The following is a 15,467-nucleotide window of genomic DNA, read 5'->3' as shown; positions in this document are numbered from 1 at the left end:
TGCATAGCAGTTTTAAAAAAATATATATATATATACAAATGACAGAAATAGTTCAAAGTGTACTTCTCAGGAGAATGCAATGACAGGATGCGGTCATGGGTGACATTGTTGTGACATCATTGGGAGCGAGAGAGGTTGACGCAGCAAAATTAACCGGTATGCTCTGATCCACTTACCCTTCAACAATATCAATGGTACTATGATTTGCAGAAATAAGTCATGGGCATGACCTCTTCTCGAAGGAGATGAGCAAGGTCAGGTTATTGTCTTGTGTGAATGCTCATTCTGTATCAGCACAACATGATGTACACTATTTGCTTTATGCTGTCAGCACCTCATTTGGAATGTAACAATTGCCAGTGACTGGAATGAATAATGTGTGCAGGGTGTAAGAAAGCAAAAGGGCAGCAACAAAACAATGGAATTATTTGAAGTGTGTTTGTGTGTGTGGGGCCAAGACTCCCCGTGGGACTGGTGTGGATCTGCAAACTCACACTGCAGCATCAAGGCTTTAAGAATCAGCAGAATGCACATCGCACAGCCATGCTACCTACGTATATTAATTCTGCTTTTATCACAGGAATAGGATTCGAGTGTATTTTTCTTTTAACTGAATAGATGTTATCAACTTGGCATATTTTATTTGTTTGGCTTGATCAATTTTTTTTAATGATGACAACTCATCAAAAGTATATTTGACTGCGTGCTATTTGTGAATGTTCCAAAAATACCTCATGGAAATACTATATTCTAATCGACTGTATGAATAACAATAATGATATATAACAATTGTTATATATTATATAATTTATTAATTAATTAACAACATATCATCTAAAGCCCACAAAACGGTCTGTAAACACTTAAACCTTCTACACAATACTGCGTTCCGATGTTGGTCATGATGGGTTTGAGGGATGGTGTAGAAAGTTTGACAAACATTGTATTAGAGCAAAAAAAACTCGTGCAAAGGTGTCTTTAAACAGCAGTGGTGCTGACTTGGTGATCCCGCCCCACCACCACCACCACATATATAAGCCAGACGCTCTCCTCCTCTTGCTGCAGTCCTCAACATGAGTTTCACCGTGGAGAGCCAATTTTTCAGCCCGAGCGGGCTTCGTAAGGCTCGGCCAGCCTCGGTGTCCTCCAGTGGCTTCCACTCCCAGCGCCGTCGCCTCACCTACAGCAGCCAGCAGTCCTGCGGGGACAGCCTGGACGCCTTCAACGGGGACATGTCCCGCAGGAGCGAGAAGGAGATCCTGCAGGCGCTCAACGACCGCTTCGCCGGATACATCGACAAGGTGCGCAGCCTGGAGATGCACAATCGCAACTTAGAAGCCGAAGCGGCAGCCCTGCGGCAGAGCCAGAGCGGGCGCGCCTCCTTGGGGGAGAACTACGAGCGGGAACTGGACGACCTCCGGGCTCTCATAGGGCAACTTAACAGAGAGAAAGGTCGCGCGGCTGTTGAGTACGAACGCCTGGAGGAAGACATCCAGCAGATGCGCACCCGTTTGGAAGATGAGACGCGCGGTCGCGAGGAGCTGGAGGCGACCGTGCAGGCCATGAAGAAGTACGTAAACGAGTGCCAGATGACCCGAATGGATCTGGACAGGAAGCTCGGCGCCCTGGACGAGGAGGCCGCCTTCCTCAAGAAGAACCACGAGAAAGAAGTGGCCGAGCTCCTTGCTGAAATTCAAGGCGCACAGGTGTGGCATGGTATTCGATATCTTACTGTAAAATACTAGTCCTTAGTGCGCTGAGTTGTCTCAGTATTGAGAAAAATAACTGCACTGGTATATTGACAAGTCATTGCACTAGTAGGATTTCAAATAAATGGCTTCACTTACTTAGATGACCTTTGATCTGCGTGACTCACCCAAAGTGGACGTGACCGGAGCCTTGCAGGAGATCCGCGCACAGCTTGACCGCCACGCGGGAAATAACGCCACCCAAGCCGAGGACTGGTTCAAAGGTAAGTAAAAGTTCGGGAGTAAAAGTTCCAAAACATTCTTTTAAGGGGTTACAGGGGTGTCAAAGTCATTTTAATTTCAGGCTGCACCCTGGTGCATTTAATGAATACATGTATTATGTTGTTTTGATATCAGAAGTCATGAAAAATTGTGAAAAGTAAATAAGTGATTCTGTGAAACAAAACACCTTGCATTCCGCAGTGTAGCACCAAATACCGCCAAGGAAGCCTTATTTCTTTTTCGCCTGAAGTATTGGTGTATAAGTTGTTTAACCTTGAAGCTAAAACATCAACAAATACAGTAGAATTGCTTCAAGGTCACAGTCAATGAATTCTCATTTTTGTTGGTGTGGAAGTAGGCTGTGACGAGTAACCTTCATCTCTTAACAATAACTTGATTGATATATGCACCAAGTGTTTGCGCGTATATCTAACCTGTAAGACCATTCTTGTTGTTATTATTGGATAAATTGGTGAAGATGAAGCATTCAAGTATATTAAGAAGGCTCACATTGTATGGAAAGAAACACCCTGCTGATCTGTTTGGGACAAAACAAACACAGGTGACCTTGTCTACTGTATGTGATGTCATGCTGACTGCAGCAGTGAGGCTCACTCATGCTTACAAGAGGGGGAACTGGGCATGATGCTTTGTCAGACACACTACAGAGTATGTGGGAAAGCGACATGAAAATGTGCTGTGTTTCTCCAATGCATCTTGTGACCAACCAAACATCTGGGCTGACTTTGTATAGTACGCATGGAGCGTCTGACAGAGGCAGCCAGATCCAATCAACATGCCATCCGGGGGACCCAAGAGGAAATCGTGGAATATCGTCGTCAGCTCCAGAGTCGTACCATCGAGCTGGAGACTCTCCGAGGAACCAAGGAGTCGCTGGAGAGGCAGCGTATGGAGAGCGAGGACAGACACCGAGATGACCTTGATTCACTCCAGGCAGGACAACTACAAACATCGCAATAGAAGCAAGCAAAAGACAATGGTTTGCTAAATCTCCATGTCATAATCATGTGTTCATTCTGCAGGACACCATCAATCATTTGGACTCTGAGCTGAAAAACACCAAATGGGAGATGGCCAGTCAGCTGAAGGACTATCAGGAACTTCTGAATGTGAAGATGGCTCTAGATATTGAAATAGCGGCCTACAGGTTGGTGCCCTGATAAAATATTACATGTTGCTCATTCCATTTTTCCTGATAATCAAAGCTTCCATGTCCCCAAAACCAGGAAACTACTGGAGGGAGAAGAGAGTCGTCTTGTGTCAGACAGTCCCTACTCCTACTTGGATCACAGACTTTCGGCATATCTAAAAGTGAAAGAAGATAAAGTGATTGTTCAAGAGCAGACAGATGAGACCCAGGTCACAGAGGTGACAGAGGAGGCAGAAGAGGAAGAAGAAGGTGAAGAGACTAAAGAAGAGGAGGAAGACAAAGAGGTAGAAGAGGAAGAAGACAAAGTAGAGGAAAAGGAGGAGAAAATAGAGGAAGCAGGTGAACAAGGGATTGACAAATCGTCAGAGAAAGTCCCGAATTCTCCCAAGTCAAAATCACCAGAGAAAGTCCCAAAGTCTCCTCAGCCTAAATCTCCCCCAAAATCGCCAGAGTCCAAATCACCACCGGCTAAATCTCCCATTGCTAAATCACCAGAGAAAGTCCCAAAGTCTCCTCAGCCTAAATCTCCCCCAAAATCACCAGAGTCCAAATCACCACCGGCTAAATCTCCCATTGCTAAATCACCAGAGAAAGTCCCAAAGTCTCTTCAGCCTAAATCTCCCCCAAAATCGCCAGAGTCCAAATCACCACCGGCTAAATCTCCCATTGCTAAATCCCCTGAAGAGTCACCCAAATCCAAATCTCCTCCAAACAAATCCCCACGGTCTAAATCCCCTCCTCCCAAGACACCTGAACCGTCTGAGAAGGTCAAACCAGCCCCTGCTGCCAAAGACGACACTAAAGAGGAGAAAAAAGACAAGCCGGAGCCTGTTAAAGATGAAAAGAGGGATCTACCAGTCAAAGAGGAAAAGGTCAGACAACCAGTAAAGGAGAACAAGGAGAAAGAAGCAGAGAATAAGAAGGATGACAAACCTGACGTGAAGAAAGACAGCCAAACGACTGTGGCGCCAAAGGAAGAAACTCCAAAACCTGCTGAGAGCAAAGCACCAACCTCCAAACCAAAAGAAGAGGCTCCTCCTCCCCCAGTTGAGGAGAAGCCCTCAACTCCTAAACCGGCCAAGGCAGAACCAGATAAGAAGCAAGAGGAGAAGCCTAAAATTGAGCCTGCGATACCAGAGAGCAAGAAACCAGAAGAGAAAAAGGAGATCAATAAAGGTGCTGATAACGCAGGAAAGAAAGAGACGGTGGCAAAATCTCCTGGCACAGAGTCGAAAGACAAAAAGGAGAAGTGAAGCTTCAGCCAACTAAAAAAAAAAAACTCTTCAGGTGAGAGCAGGAAGGATGCTCAACTATAAGCAATTTTTGTTTTTATTGTGCTACTTCCTATGTACGTATGCTACCTTGTTTGTAGGCCAGCTCTTCAAGTGAATGTGACAATAATAAGTGCACTTTACCTGCACTAGCCTTCAAGGATGAGAATATCATGATGCCCAAAAATATATTTCAGTATAATCTATACAAATATCTATATTACATTTGCTATGTTAGAACTTAGTAAGACAATCTTGGATGCTTGTGCACTTTAATGTTTGGCTTGACAGGTGAGATGTCTCACTCTGGCCCGCCATGCTCTGACAACACTTGACCGGCATGTGTATCAATAAACCTGATAAATATGCAACACAAAAGAAAAGAATAATAATATCTTGTGGTCTGCAGGGGAAGCTGTCATGCTAGCCTGATGTGAGGATTTGTTAAGGGAAGTTTGAAAGGTAAATGCAGCAAAACTTGCCTGCATTGCAGTAGAAGGGGTGGAGACTCTGCAGCTATCCTCACATCTCACAAACCTCACTCATGTATAAGTGAGGAGCGTCGTGACACCAGTCAATTCCCTCTTTGGTTGCATATTTCCATATTCTGTCTTAGATTTGAGTGTGTGCAACTAATAGAACGAAACACAAAGTATACGTGACTGATTTGTAGATGTATTCAATGAAAATGCTGTGCATGTATCACACAATGAGTGAGTGCACGTTTTATAAATAAAGCAGCAGTGAGGTGTAGCGACAACATGAAATGTGCTCAATTTAGACAACCAAAAACAGCCTAGACACATTTTCTTTTTTCAGGAAAATAAGGGATCAGTTTATTTTCAACTCGTATGATTATTTTAAATGTCTACAGCTTGTCTAAAATGCTTCAAATCAAACATGATGAGTTAAAATTTGTAAAATGAATCACAAGTCAAATTTTAGCGATGACTGAAGAGGCCCAGAGGATGGTTGTATTTGAATGGCTTCAGACGATTTGGACCCCTGGGAGGGAAAAAAAAAGAAGAGAAAAAAAAAAAAAAGACCGACAGTCAGATAAAAGTGGATGTCAGAGATCGGAGCATTTTATTCTGTTTAGTACACACTTGACAGTACGCAGGCACATCTTTTCGCGGGGGAACTCCCGTGGTCCTTCCACACCATCATCCTGTTCTTCTGTCTCCAGATAGACATCCAGACAGACACACAGGCGTGAAATCTGATTGGTCAAGAGCTGGTAGCCTGGACGTGGCCCCTGCAGTTCGTTTTTGAACACGTTCACCTCACTCTCCATGGCCTGGACCCAAACCACACGAGTCAGCTTGTTTTTAGTGTACGAGACATTAACAATAAATATAAAAAGCTTTTACCCGAAGGTTGTCATCAGCGCGTCCGCTGCGCTCCCCCTTCCAGTTGAGAGAGAGTGAGAAAAGAGGAGAGATTTCTGGGTAACGGGGATTCAGCACCACCGCAGCCTGCAGGCGAGCTACAAACATGAATACAAATATCATAAGGGTTGAGAAATTTACATACAGGGGAACAAAATGTCGTGGAATAAAACAGGTTTGATGGTTACCAGTGCCTCGCTCAACAACTCCAATAAAGTACATGTCAGTCTCTTTTGCCAGACCAGCATCAGTCACATGGCGTGTAAAAGTCAGGTCCTAGCAGAGAAGAGATGCATAATTAAATGACACAACGAATTTTTTTTTTAAAAAACACTCAAAATGCCGCTATTCAGGCATTCAGACTGGAGCGTGTGTCCATACCATGTACTCCTCGTGGGTGATGGTGGTCCATTGAGCTAACCGGGAAATAATCTTAGCTGGAAAGAGGTGCAAACACTCACTGGTGACGGGGATGATGTTGTGCTCTGTTGGAGAGAAGAACAACCTCAGCCTCGATTGAAGAGATCTTCATTCGGACCACTTGTGCACAATTAATGGTAGCTTGAACCTACCTAATGAAGCAAACTGCTTATGTAGAGCCAAGCGTGACAGGACCCGCCCCCTCAGAAGCTTCATGGTGTTCTCCATATGGCTAGCGCTCAAAGAGCTGCCCACAAGCACACCCTGGGGAAACGGGCAATAAGACGCGAGACTTAAATCAACCATCTTCTCTTACAAGGAGAGATGTCCATGGTGCTTATATAAGAAACATGTAAAATATTGGAAATGTCACATGCATACAGCACAGCACTCACATCTGAGGTATCACTGGGAAAATGCAGCCCTCCAAGATTCTGGACCCACTTGTAGGGATGACCAAGCTCCTCCACGTAGTCAACAAAAGAAACAATACTGGGGAGGTAACGTCACATTTGTAAATCGTACCGAACTAAATTGTTTGACAAGACTGCTTAGAACTGCCACGGCCTCCTTACCCGACTTTATCAAACTGATAACGGTTGGCTGGATTGGGTGTTTCTCTTCCATGATCGTTGGAGTACAAACAGCTGAGAAGGGTCTCGGATTCGACCAGCGCCCTACAAAGGCAGTGCTCATTGTTAGCAGTGGAGAGGTGAAAGCTTAAATCTATACGCAAATGTGAACCTACCCTGCACTGATGGCTGTGGAGAGGTCTGTGGCTGCAGAAATCTTGGCTTTGACTGTCATGATGTTGAGATTTATCAGGTAGTAGAAGTACAGATTGAGGACACTGCCATCTGCAAAGACAAATTGGTAATTAGTACATTCCAAAGTCAACTCGATACTAGGATCATCTACGTGGTTGTCCTGCTCGGCCCTCCTCGTGCATCAAACAGGATGCGCTTGTGATGACGCACAACGGAGTCATAATGACCTTCAGGACATACCAAGCGATGCGTGAAGCTGGCAGGCGACAGCTGATCAGAGGTAAGGTGTGAGAGAGCTCAGCAGTTAGACAAAGAGCACTCATGAGAAAATACGCTTACAGCACCTTGAATTGCTGTATAAGCACAAATATGAGCGCACCCCCCCCCCCCCCCCCCCTCCTTTCGGGTAAGTAAAACCTGCAATGCAGCTCTATATGTGCACCTTTAGTCACCAGCAGAAGGAACACAAAACTCAAGTGTGATATCTAAGCACAACTATTAATTCTCACTTTTCCCACCACACACAAAAGGTAATTTGTGATTTTAAATGACATGGGGAGAGCTTGTCCTCATCGAATTTTGCGTAGACTTGGCATTTCAAGGCATCAATAGTGTGATATGAATTACCTTTACATTTCAGGTCAAAAGAGAGGGACAGTGGGTGCCTCTTAAGCATCTCTCGTCTTTTGTCATCCAGGTGGCCGCCAGCAGTTGACCGTCTCCTCTTCTGCAAAGTGCATAATATGCTGTTTTAATGTCGCGGTACAGAAACCTTTTTAGTTGACAAAACATATTACACCTGAGCAATCTAATTATAGAGAAACTGATGACATGAACGTTTCTGAGATACTTCATGTATAAAGAAATATATATTGTCATTCCATTAAAGTGTGGTTAGGGTGAAGCTACTCAGCCATTCCTGGCGAAACAAACATAAACCGACAATCTGTCAGCCAGCAGCCATTCTGATACAGAGAGCCATCAACATTCCTTCTCTGTCCTCAGTGCGACAGTTGGAGCTTCAGGGGACACGTTGTGACAGTCGCAAGAATGCGAATCTGACCTCACCAACCCGTGTGTGCCTAAGCTGAGCCGAGACTCACCGTTTTTTCCTGCTCCTCCTCTGCGTCCGAGTCACTGTCATCATCTGCATGACATAGAACGAGTGTGTTGATAAAATAGCGACGCAGGTTTCTTGTTTTGTTTGCACATAAGTGGTACACAATGACAAGCACATCTATTGACGTTCACCTTGAGAATCCTCTGGAGGTTTGGACATAGCCTTGGCCTCATCCACGTCCCCGCTGATTGTTACAACCAAGTTCTTGTCTGGATGAAAACAAAATCACTCAGAGTAGAACTTTGTCCTCCAAACTCCAGGTATAGGAGCAAATATAAAAGAGTGGCCTGTGTTCCACTGTGTAAGAGAAGCTTCCTCACCGCATGCTTGTCCGTATGCGTTGGCTTGAACAAAAAGGACGTAGAGGGGTGGTGGCAAGTGCTGAGCAACCTCGGTGTGCTTCTGGGTCTGTTCAACAGGCACGGCAAGGTACTCTTGCACCGGGAGGGAGGCCTTGGCAAAGAAGAGGGCGCAATAATCACAATGGCACTCAGGGAATACAAAAACAAACCTATATACAAACAGACTGTTGATGTACAATCAAAGATAAGCCTAAAATATCTTGTATCCATCCACCGGCGCAGCTACAACAAATGGGACTTATACCTGCATGATGGCATTCAGGCCAGGCTGCAAACTCCTCAGATGTTCCTTCTTAACCTCAATACTCTTCTGGATCTTCTCTTTGGTGGCCTGAGACTCTTTGTATGTCTCGGCCAACCTGCATCAATCAGTAATTAAACTTTCCGTTTGTAGAAATTTTGGGGCATCGTGCATTAAATGAACTGTGGGGTACAAAAGTTTGAGTACCTTTTTCTCTGTTCAAGCTCCCAGTCTAATCGTGCCAGTGTGAGCTGGTGCGGATCATTTTTAGTGAGTTGTGGCCTGGAAATTTCCTGCGGTGCATCCTTGTAAAACTCTTCCTCGCTCACGAGTTCTATTTCTTCATGCTGAGACCTGAGACGACAACATAGACGCTAATTAAGTCGCATTTTTCAAGACAAACTTTCAAAAGATAAGACAACAAGTTAAAGTAAGAATAACACTTTATATCTTCACTTGACTATAGCTTTCTCTAAAATGGATTCAAGGTTAAGAAGGTATTTCATGCTTACTTGAATTCCAAACATTTGCTGATTTCCTTCTGAAGATGCAGGACTTCATACAGAAGATTCTGCAACTGGAGGTGAAGCACATCCACTTTCTGCTTTGCCTGTGGAACATAAAACACTTTTCACCGTCACATTGCATGCCGATGACCAATAATATGTAGGTCTAAATGAGTGCTTACCTCATGTGTCTGATCTCTGCCTCTTTTGAGACGCATGTGAGCCAGACGGTTGAGTTTTTTCAGAGTCATAAACTGGTTGCAGCTCTCCAAGCGTTTCCGCTCAACTTCAGCGCACTGCAAGACACATTGCCAGTGAGTTGCTTTTCAGGGTTAAAAAGAAATTAGTACACAGGTAGATGATGTGCCAACACGTTATTCCCAGAGACCTCAACCCACACTTAACTGATTAAGAGAATTTAATTGATTTTGTATCTCACCCCTTCCTTTGCCCCACTGGCTTTGAGCTTCTGAATTTCACCCATCAGTGTGGCCAAACCTTCACAGGATTCTTTAAACTGGAGGAAGTCGTCCTCAGGGTCACGGCCATCCAGTTCCACCTCCTCATTGTAGACACGTACATCCTAGAAATATACATACAAATTATTAGGTGAGTCAACGGCGGTCAGTAAGGCCCAAAAACTCTGATCCTGGAAATGCAAGGTGAACTAATCTCAAGCAGTGAGACTTCTCTACGTGTTTGTGACTCGCTATGTCCCCTTCCTCACCAACACATGAACCATTTACTTAACACAAAAAGCGCACAGTCCAGTAATGATATTATGTGCGTTATCAGCGTTTAAAAACTTACGCAAATGGAAATCTAGTGCAAAAGGTTTCTGAGCTCATTCAATTTACCTGCTGGTCTCCGTCACCTCTGCCTCGCTTCACCTCTGGAGTTGCTGCTTCGTTGCGAAGAACCTTCGCTTTTCGCTTTTTGAGTGCGTCGGAAGACATTTGTAAGCTGGATGGGATCAAATATTTTATAATGTGAACGACAAAACAAAAAAAAGAACTACATTCAATGCCACGGATTTTTATGCTAACAATGCAGGGACGGCCGGGCTAGTTAGCTAGCACGCTTAACTCGCTTTAACAATAGCACGTTTTGCTAAGCTTGGCAGTTTATAGAGCCTTTTTCAGTTCAAATAAATAAAATAACAGACACATACAGGTAAGACTTCTACATACACCTACGTACCTGTATGATGTGCAGGATTGTAAAGGCGAAATTCTCACACCGAGCGCATTCTGAAGTACGGAACTGCAAACGGAAGCTGTTCAGGGCCAAAAACTTCGAAATTTCGGAGTGAGCTGTCCTCTACTGCCGCCTACAGGACAGTGATCGCAGTCTGCAGTATATTAGTCGTTTTAAAAATGTTTACAATACTTCAATGTGTGCACATTTTGCGTAAATACTTTCTAATTTTAACTTTAAAATACTTTTAGGGTGTTTTAACATCTGTAACTTTATAAAAATACATTTATTATATCATATTTGGTCGAATTCCTGTTCCTTTATTTTATGCACATTGGAGCATCTCAGTTTATGAATATTGTGGGCATTGAGATGCGATTGAGTTTGAATAGAAATCCCAATATCCTTTAATTCGTATGTTATTTGTTATGACTATGACCACTTTACTTGGACTGTACGGAAACAAAGGGCTGACATTCTTGCCATATACATTGATTATTAAAATATAGGGAAATCACTTTTTTTTTTTATGGAAAATCATTTATTTGCAACTCCACATAGTTTTAACAAGTATACAATAATTATTGTGATACTAGCTGATGGAATCACACACACAAAATAGATTTACTGTACCTAACTTTTACACAATAACTGGTATTTAAAATCACTTGGCCATATCTATCAGACTCTGCAGGGATGTGGGAACCCACGTCTTTTCTCCTTGCACGAATACCACACCCCTGTCTATGTAGATGACAATACGCCCGAATGTGTACAGCTGTTTGCCCTCATGCCGTTTGGCCACTATGGGCATGAACACAATGTTGTTCTCCTCAGCCTTGGTCTGTATGAGATCTTTGAAGTTTGTGGGTACACTAACGCTGGCACCCCTGTGAGCGACACTCTCCGCATCCCTGCGCTCTTGCATAGCTTCATAGTGGAAGTCCTTTCTTCTCTCCGTCTGAGTGAGATATGCAATGTTTTCTCTCGCACCTGGTTGCATGTATCCACCTGTGGGTACACACAAAGCACACTAAGTTGTCATGCCATGTCTCCGACTCTTAATATTTCATGAAATAAATGCAGACACGGACTTGCTCCGCTACGCATTTCCTGAAACCCACCCATGCCCGAAGATACTGCACGGTTCATGATGTCCAACGCTTCATTAAACTTGTCTTTTATGACTGTCTGTGACAACAAGACATCACTGAACATGGTCTTCCAACCGAGGTACCATTTGGTGATTTCCTCATAATTAGGACTGTTGCTCAGCCATGAACACAGGACCTTTTGTGAACAGACCAAGCAAAGTCAAATATGAGTTAGAAGTTATGTTGCTCCATTGCTTTGCTTGTGAGAGTTCCTTACTTGCAGCCATTTTGGAAAGAAGTTTTTGTCCAGCAGGGAGACCAGACTAGATGGTGACAGCATTCCCTCCCAGTCTATCACCCAGTTAAAGGGCTCCATTTGCTGCTGGTGAGGATTGATAACCAGCTCCTCCAGACACAGCGCTGTAAGAGAGAGGCCAGATGTAATCAAACTTTAACGTCAGAAAAAGAATAGGGGGTAAAAAAGGCGAGAAAGTGAAGAGGGGAGACACTTACCTAATTTAGGGATGATGTTTTTCACCATGAAGGCCTCCCAAGCTCCAAGGCTAAAAACATCTTTCCACGGTTGCAGGATGAGGCGTGCTGAGGCATCACTGGGGTGCCACCGCTGCAAAGCATTAGCTAGTTTGCTCCTGATGGGTGCGTATAAAGGTTCAAGACGTGATTGGAGAAGAGGCAGCCAAGGGTGGATCCATGAGTGAATGGGCACCGTGTCTGTTAAGGGGTTCCACGCATCCACCTGGTAATCACAAAACACGGTTGAGAGGTGCAGACACAAAGTAAAATGTCATATCAGATTATACACTGAACACCAAATCAAATTTTATTTGGATAGCACTTTTCAAATATTAAAAATGCAATACAAAGTGCTCTACTATACACAAAGAAAAAACAGTATAAAGAAATACGCAGAAAACTCGCCACAATATAGAGTTAACGTAAATATGTCTTGCCTCTCTCTGCAGCCGCGGTAAAACAAGCTGCTCAAGCAAATAATCTGAGATCCAAAGCGGAAGAAGAGAAGACCACAGTTCAACGCAGTCCACCATTGGCCCAACCATGCGAGGCTGCCAACTGGAGACGCAGGACCGCATCACTGGGATCCACACTTCCCACAGCAGCCTAGAACAACACACGTGGCATCAAAACAAGTTGAGGCCATTTCATGTGTTTGCTTTTACCTGTGGTAAGGGTCCATGTTTGAATCTTGCCCATTATTGAGAAGGTTTCTAGATTCGAGAATTACCCGCCACTTACCAACCTCTTCAAGGCAATAAGAAGAGTCCTGAAACAAACAAAAACAAAGTCTGACAGGAGCAAATCAAAGATACCAGCCTACTTGATAACAAGTGAAAGGAGTAACACACCTTCAATGGATTCCAAGAACAAAGTTTTTCTTTGAGTAAGGGATGAACTACAGCTACAGCCAAGTCAGCCAAACCCATCGTCTTGTATTCCTCATAATAGTCTGTCTGTAAAGTCTCAAAGATGCGAGCGCACTCCTGAAGGAAGCAAAATTAAGAACATATTTTCAATAAGGAGAATTGCACATCTCACTGATTGTCAGTCCTGTGGATTGCTCAATTAAATAAAATTGAATAACATACCTGCAAAGTGGGTCCCTCGCCTGGTGCTGTGTCTCCAGAAGGGAAACGATCCACCAATGCCAGCACTGCTTCCATTCTACGGATGGCGTCTTGTTCTTCTTCCAACCTGGTCTGCAGCGCCTGAGACTCATGGCTCAGCGAGACAACCACATCTTTCTCATGCTGCAAGCGGCGGGCCGACTACACAATTGGTTGTGAGACCGCAAAACAGATGTTGGTATGTGATACGTTTTGGATGAAGTGTTTATCTGTAAGAAGCTTGCTTGTACCTGTAATATGTCTTGTTCCGTAAGGTCAATCAAAAGTTGAAGGTTATGTTCAAGCTCAGGAAGTGCAAAGCCGGATCCCTTCTGATCTCGCATGGCCGTGCTTGGCGGACCGTCTTCTGGCATGCTGTGCTTGTTGGACATCTGACTGTAGCTGGAATATACCTTTTGCTCTCTTCCAGTCATATCGATGACCTAAACATGGGAAGATATGTCTGAGGTGGGGAGAGTTCCTGTAGACTATATTTACTTGCAATATCAAGGGGTGGTTTTCTACACATCATTCTATTGCTGATATAGCAAATCTAAAAAGGGTTAATTAGTTCACCTTGACTTGTGCCAGCTGTCCAGCAGATGTTCCTGTGCTGCGCCCGGCAAGTTTGCCTGTAGCCTTCAGTTCCTCCACAGTTTTGTAGGAATACTTGGGTTTCTTCCTTGCTCCGGTGGCAGCTGGATCTTTACGCCACTGACCTAGTTCCTTCTGAAACTCCTAAAGAGACAGATGATTTAGAATGTCATAACAACGTAAGGTTACTTTCAATTGCTAAGACAATTGAGGGTGAAGATGTGAATGCCAAGACCACTGGCATGTTACCTTTTCTTCCTCCTCGTCCGAGTCAACTACAGGAAAATCTTGAAGACTTTGTACGGTTCGTTCATTGCCATAAGCACCCACGGCACCTTTTCCTTTCCGCACCTTTGCCTCAATAGGATTGACGATACCTGGAGGATTAATAAGGCAAATGGTCACAAACTGTCCTCCACAGTCCCCCTCAAAACTAAGTACCCATAATTCTGCACACCTTGCGCGTTCTTGCCCAAGCCTCTGCCTGGTTGATAGCCCATTTTCTGCAGCAGCTTTTGACCAATTCCCTTCGTGTGTTTCTCCCAAGTACCAATTCCTTGTCCAGTTTGGACACCCCCTGCAAACCTTTGAGACTGGTTTCCACGGAAATTACCCTGGAAAAACAAAAAAGCAGTGCTTCTCAACTGTTGTCATCCCGGGAGCCGCATCTTACTATTGCTGCAAAGTCACAACCAGTTTTCCACAAGTTAAAACACTGTTTGTTTTACTGTACTATACAAACCTGTTAGAATATACAACTCAGTGAATAACAAACACTTTATCAAACTGTCATTTACCTTTTGAAGCTTTTTAGTCGTTAGCACTCGAGGCGGTGGTGGTGCAGAAGGAACATCATCATCAGAATCATCAGGACCTTCTTCTTCTTCTTCTTGCTGTTTCTCATCGGAGGCAGTTTTTCTTAATCCCGCACTCACAAAGTTCACTGGAGCAGTGTAGTCTTTAGATCTAGAAAAACAATTGATTTAATGATTTACTCTTTGAAAACAAGTTGTTGTTTGCTCCCTCTAAATGATTATCGTGGATCGATATGGCTCAGCATGGAAACAGCACCATGACTTACCTCTTGCCTCCAAATTGGGGTCTCTCGTCCTCATCAGAGTCACCTTCCGCCCAGATGCCATAAGTCATCTGCTCCTTGGTCTGTCTGTGTCTGCGGCGGTCTGGGTTGAACTCATTGGCCAAATCCCAATCTGTGATTTCAAATTTTTCAATATCTACACCATCTTCCTCTGCATCCCTCCGTCCATACAGGTGTGACATTGACATTCTGAAAAGAACGATGAAACAAACCCAGGGAAACAACCGGGGACAAGATTAAAAACATTACAAATGCATTGAGAGCATGCACGTGAACATCCATTATATTCATATCCAAAATAACTTACATTTTGTTGTTTCAATCAGAAATGTTACAAATCTAGAACCTCGCATCTATCTGAATTATTTGCTAACAGTAGACGTCATTAGGAACCCGCATATAAATAAAACCGGCGTTTTGATGTATCAGTAAAAATACATTAAACAACAACCACTTACTTTTAACTCGCATTACCTATACGGAATAAATGATTGTTCTTTCTTGTGGCATCAAAAATAGTCCGATGGCTAACGTTAACTAGCTTCTAAGCTCACCACACACGGGAACACTTTGAGTACTTCCGGGGGAATAAAATATTTACGCTATTGACCACCGTTTTGATAT

General features: G+C 43.8%; 3 protein-coding genes across 4 annotated transcripts; 1 reads left to right on the top strand and 2 right to left on the bottom strand.

Annotated features, from left to right (window-relative positions):
* The first annotated feature begins 1,053 nt into the window (after positions 1 to 1,053).
* LOC125994399 (neurofilament medium polypeptide) lies at positions 1,054 to 6,115 on the top strand. Its single transcript, XM_049763731.2, has 5 exons — positions 1,054 to 1,706; positions 1,852 to 1,972; positions 2,725 to 2,924; positions 3,014 to 3,138; positions 3,218 to 6,115. Exons 1-5 carry the CDS (start codon positions 1,074 to 1,076, stop codon positions 4,392 to 4,394), a joined length of 2,256 nt encoding a protein of 751 aa, XP_049619688.1. The 5' UTR covers positions 1,054 to 1,073; the 3' UTR covers positions 4,395 to 6,115.
* Positions 5,218 to 10,550, bottom strand: thoc5 (THO complex 5). Its single transcript, XM_049763732.1, has 20 exons — positions 10,417 to 10,550; positions 10,074 to 10,179; positions 9,656 to 9,799; positions 9,399 to 9,512; positions 9,223 to 9,320; positions 8,918 to 9,064; positions 8,714 to 8,828; positions 8,428 to 8,560; positions 8,239 to 8,316; positions 8,091 to 8,134; positions 7,615 to 7,714; positions 6,969 to 7,077; positions 6,796 to 6,897; positions 6,616 to 6,712; positions 6,373 to 6,484; positions 6,182 to 6,285; positions 5,989 to 6,076; positions 5,783 to 5,898; positions 5,519 to 5,709; positions 5,218 to 5,417 (listed from the first exon to the last, which is right to left on the bottom strand). The coding sequence occupies exons 2-20, from the start codon at positions 10,170 to 10,172 to the stop codon at positions 5,354 to 5,356; spliced, it is 2,055 nt and encodes a 684-aa protein (XP_049619689.1). The 5' UTR covers positions 10,173 to 10,179; positions 10,417 to 10,550; the 3' UTR covers positions 5,218 to 5,353.
* A 381-nt stretch (positions 10,551 to 10,931) lies between these two features.
* On the bottom strand, positions 10,932 to 15,440 carry tfip11 (tuftelin interacting protein 11). 2 transcript variants are annotated; one of them, XM_049763801.1, is made up of 15 exons: positions 15,302 to 15,440; positions 14,826 to 15,032; positions 14,542 to 14,710; positions 14,202 to 14,358; positions 13,994 to 14,121; positions 13,727 to 13,888; positions 13,402 to 13,593; positions 13,133 to 13,312; positions 12,893 to 13,027; positions 12,707 to 12,810; positions 12,479 to 12,647; positions 12,021 to 12,264; positions 11,785 to 11,927; positions 11,538 to 11,703; positions 10,932 to 11,424 (listed from the first exon to the last, which is right to left on the bottom strand). In XM_049763801.1, the coding sequence occupies exons 2-15, from the start codon at positions 15,029 to 15,031 to the stop codon at positions 11,078 to 11,080; spliced, it is 2,502 nt and encodes an 833-aa protein (XP_049619758.1). In that variant the 5' UTR covers position 15,032; positions 15,302 to 15,440; the 3' UTR covers positions 10,932 to 11,077. The 2 variants fall into 2 exon arrangements, with proteins under 2 accessions (XP_049619758.1, XP_049619759.1); XM_049763802.2 differs by having other exon boundaries at positions 15,151 to 15,408.
* Positions 15,441 to 15,467: the final 27 nt, after the last annotated feature.

The sequence above is a fragment of the Syngnathus scovelli genome, chromosome 3, assembly GCF_024217435.2.
Source record: "Syngnathus scovelli strain Florida chromosome 3, RoL_Ssco_1.2, whole genome shotgun sequence".
In the NCBI taxonomy this organism is placed as follows: domain Eukaryota; kingdom Metazoa; phylum Chordata; class Actinopteri; order Syngnathiformes; family Syngnathidae; genus Syngnathus; species Syngnathus scovelli.
This window is presented reverse-complemented; position numbering and strand designations above follow the sequence as displayed.

Coding starts and splice junctions, on each gene's coding strand:
- thoc5 (XM_049763732.1), bottom strand. CDS start 10,172: ATGTCTTCCGACGCACTCAAAAAGCGAAAAGCGAAGGTTCTTCGCAAC. Junction 8,317..8,427: donor CGCATACGGACAAGCATGCG/GTGAGGAAGCTT, acceptor GTTTTCATCCAG/ACAAGAACTTGGTTGTAACA. Junction 7,078..7,614: donor TTTTGACCTGAAATGTAAAG/GTAATTCATATC, acceptor TTGTCTTTGCAG/ATGGCAGTGTCCTCAATCTG.
- tfip11 (XM_049763801.1), bottom strand. CDS start 15,031: ATGTCAATGTCACACCTGTATGGACGGAGGGATGCAGAGGAAGATGGT. Junction 13,889..13,993: donor CGGACGAGGAGGAAGAAAAG/GTAACATGCCAG, acceptor CTGTCTCTTTAG/GAGTTTCAGAAGGAACTAGG. Junction 11,704..11,784: donor TCTTTCCAAAATGGCTGCAA/GTAAGGAACTCT, acceptor TGTTCACAAAAG/GTCCTGTGTTCATGGCTGAG.
- LOC125994399 (XM_049763731.2), top strand. CDS start 1,074: ATGAGTTTCACCGTGGAGAGCCAATTTTTCAGCCCGAGCGGGCTTCGT. Junction 1,707..1,851: donor CTGAAATTCAAGGCGCACAG/GTGTGGCATGGT, acceptor TCACTTACTTAG/ATGACCTTTGATCTGCGTGA. Junction 3,139..3,217: donor ATTGAAATAGCGGCCTACAG/GTTGGTGCCCTG, acceptor CCCCAAAACCAG/GAAACTACTGGAGGGAGAAG.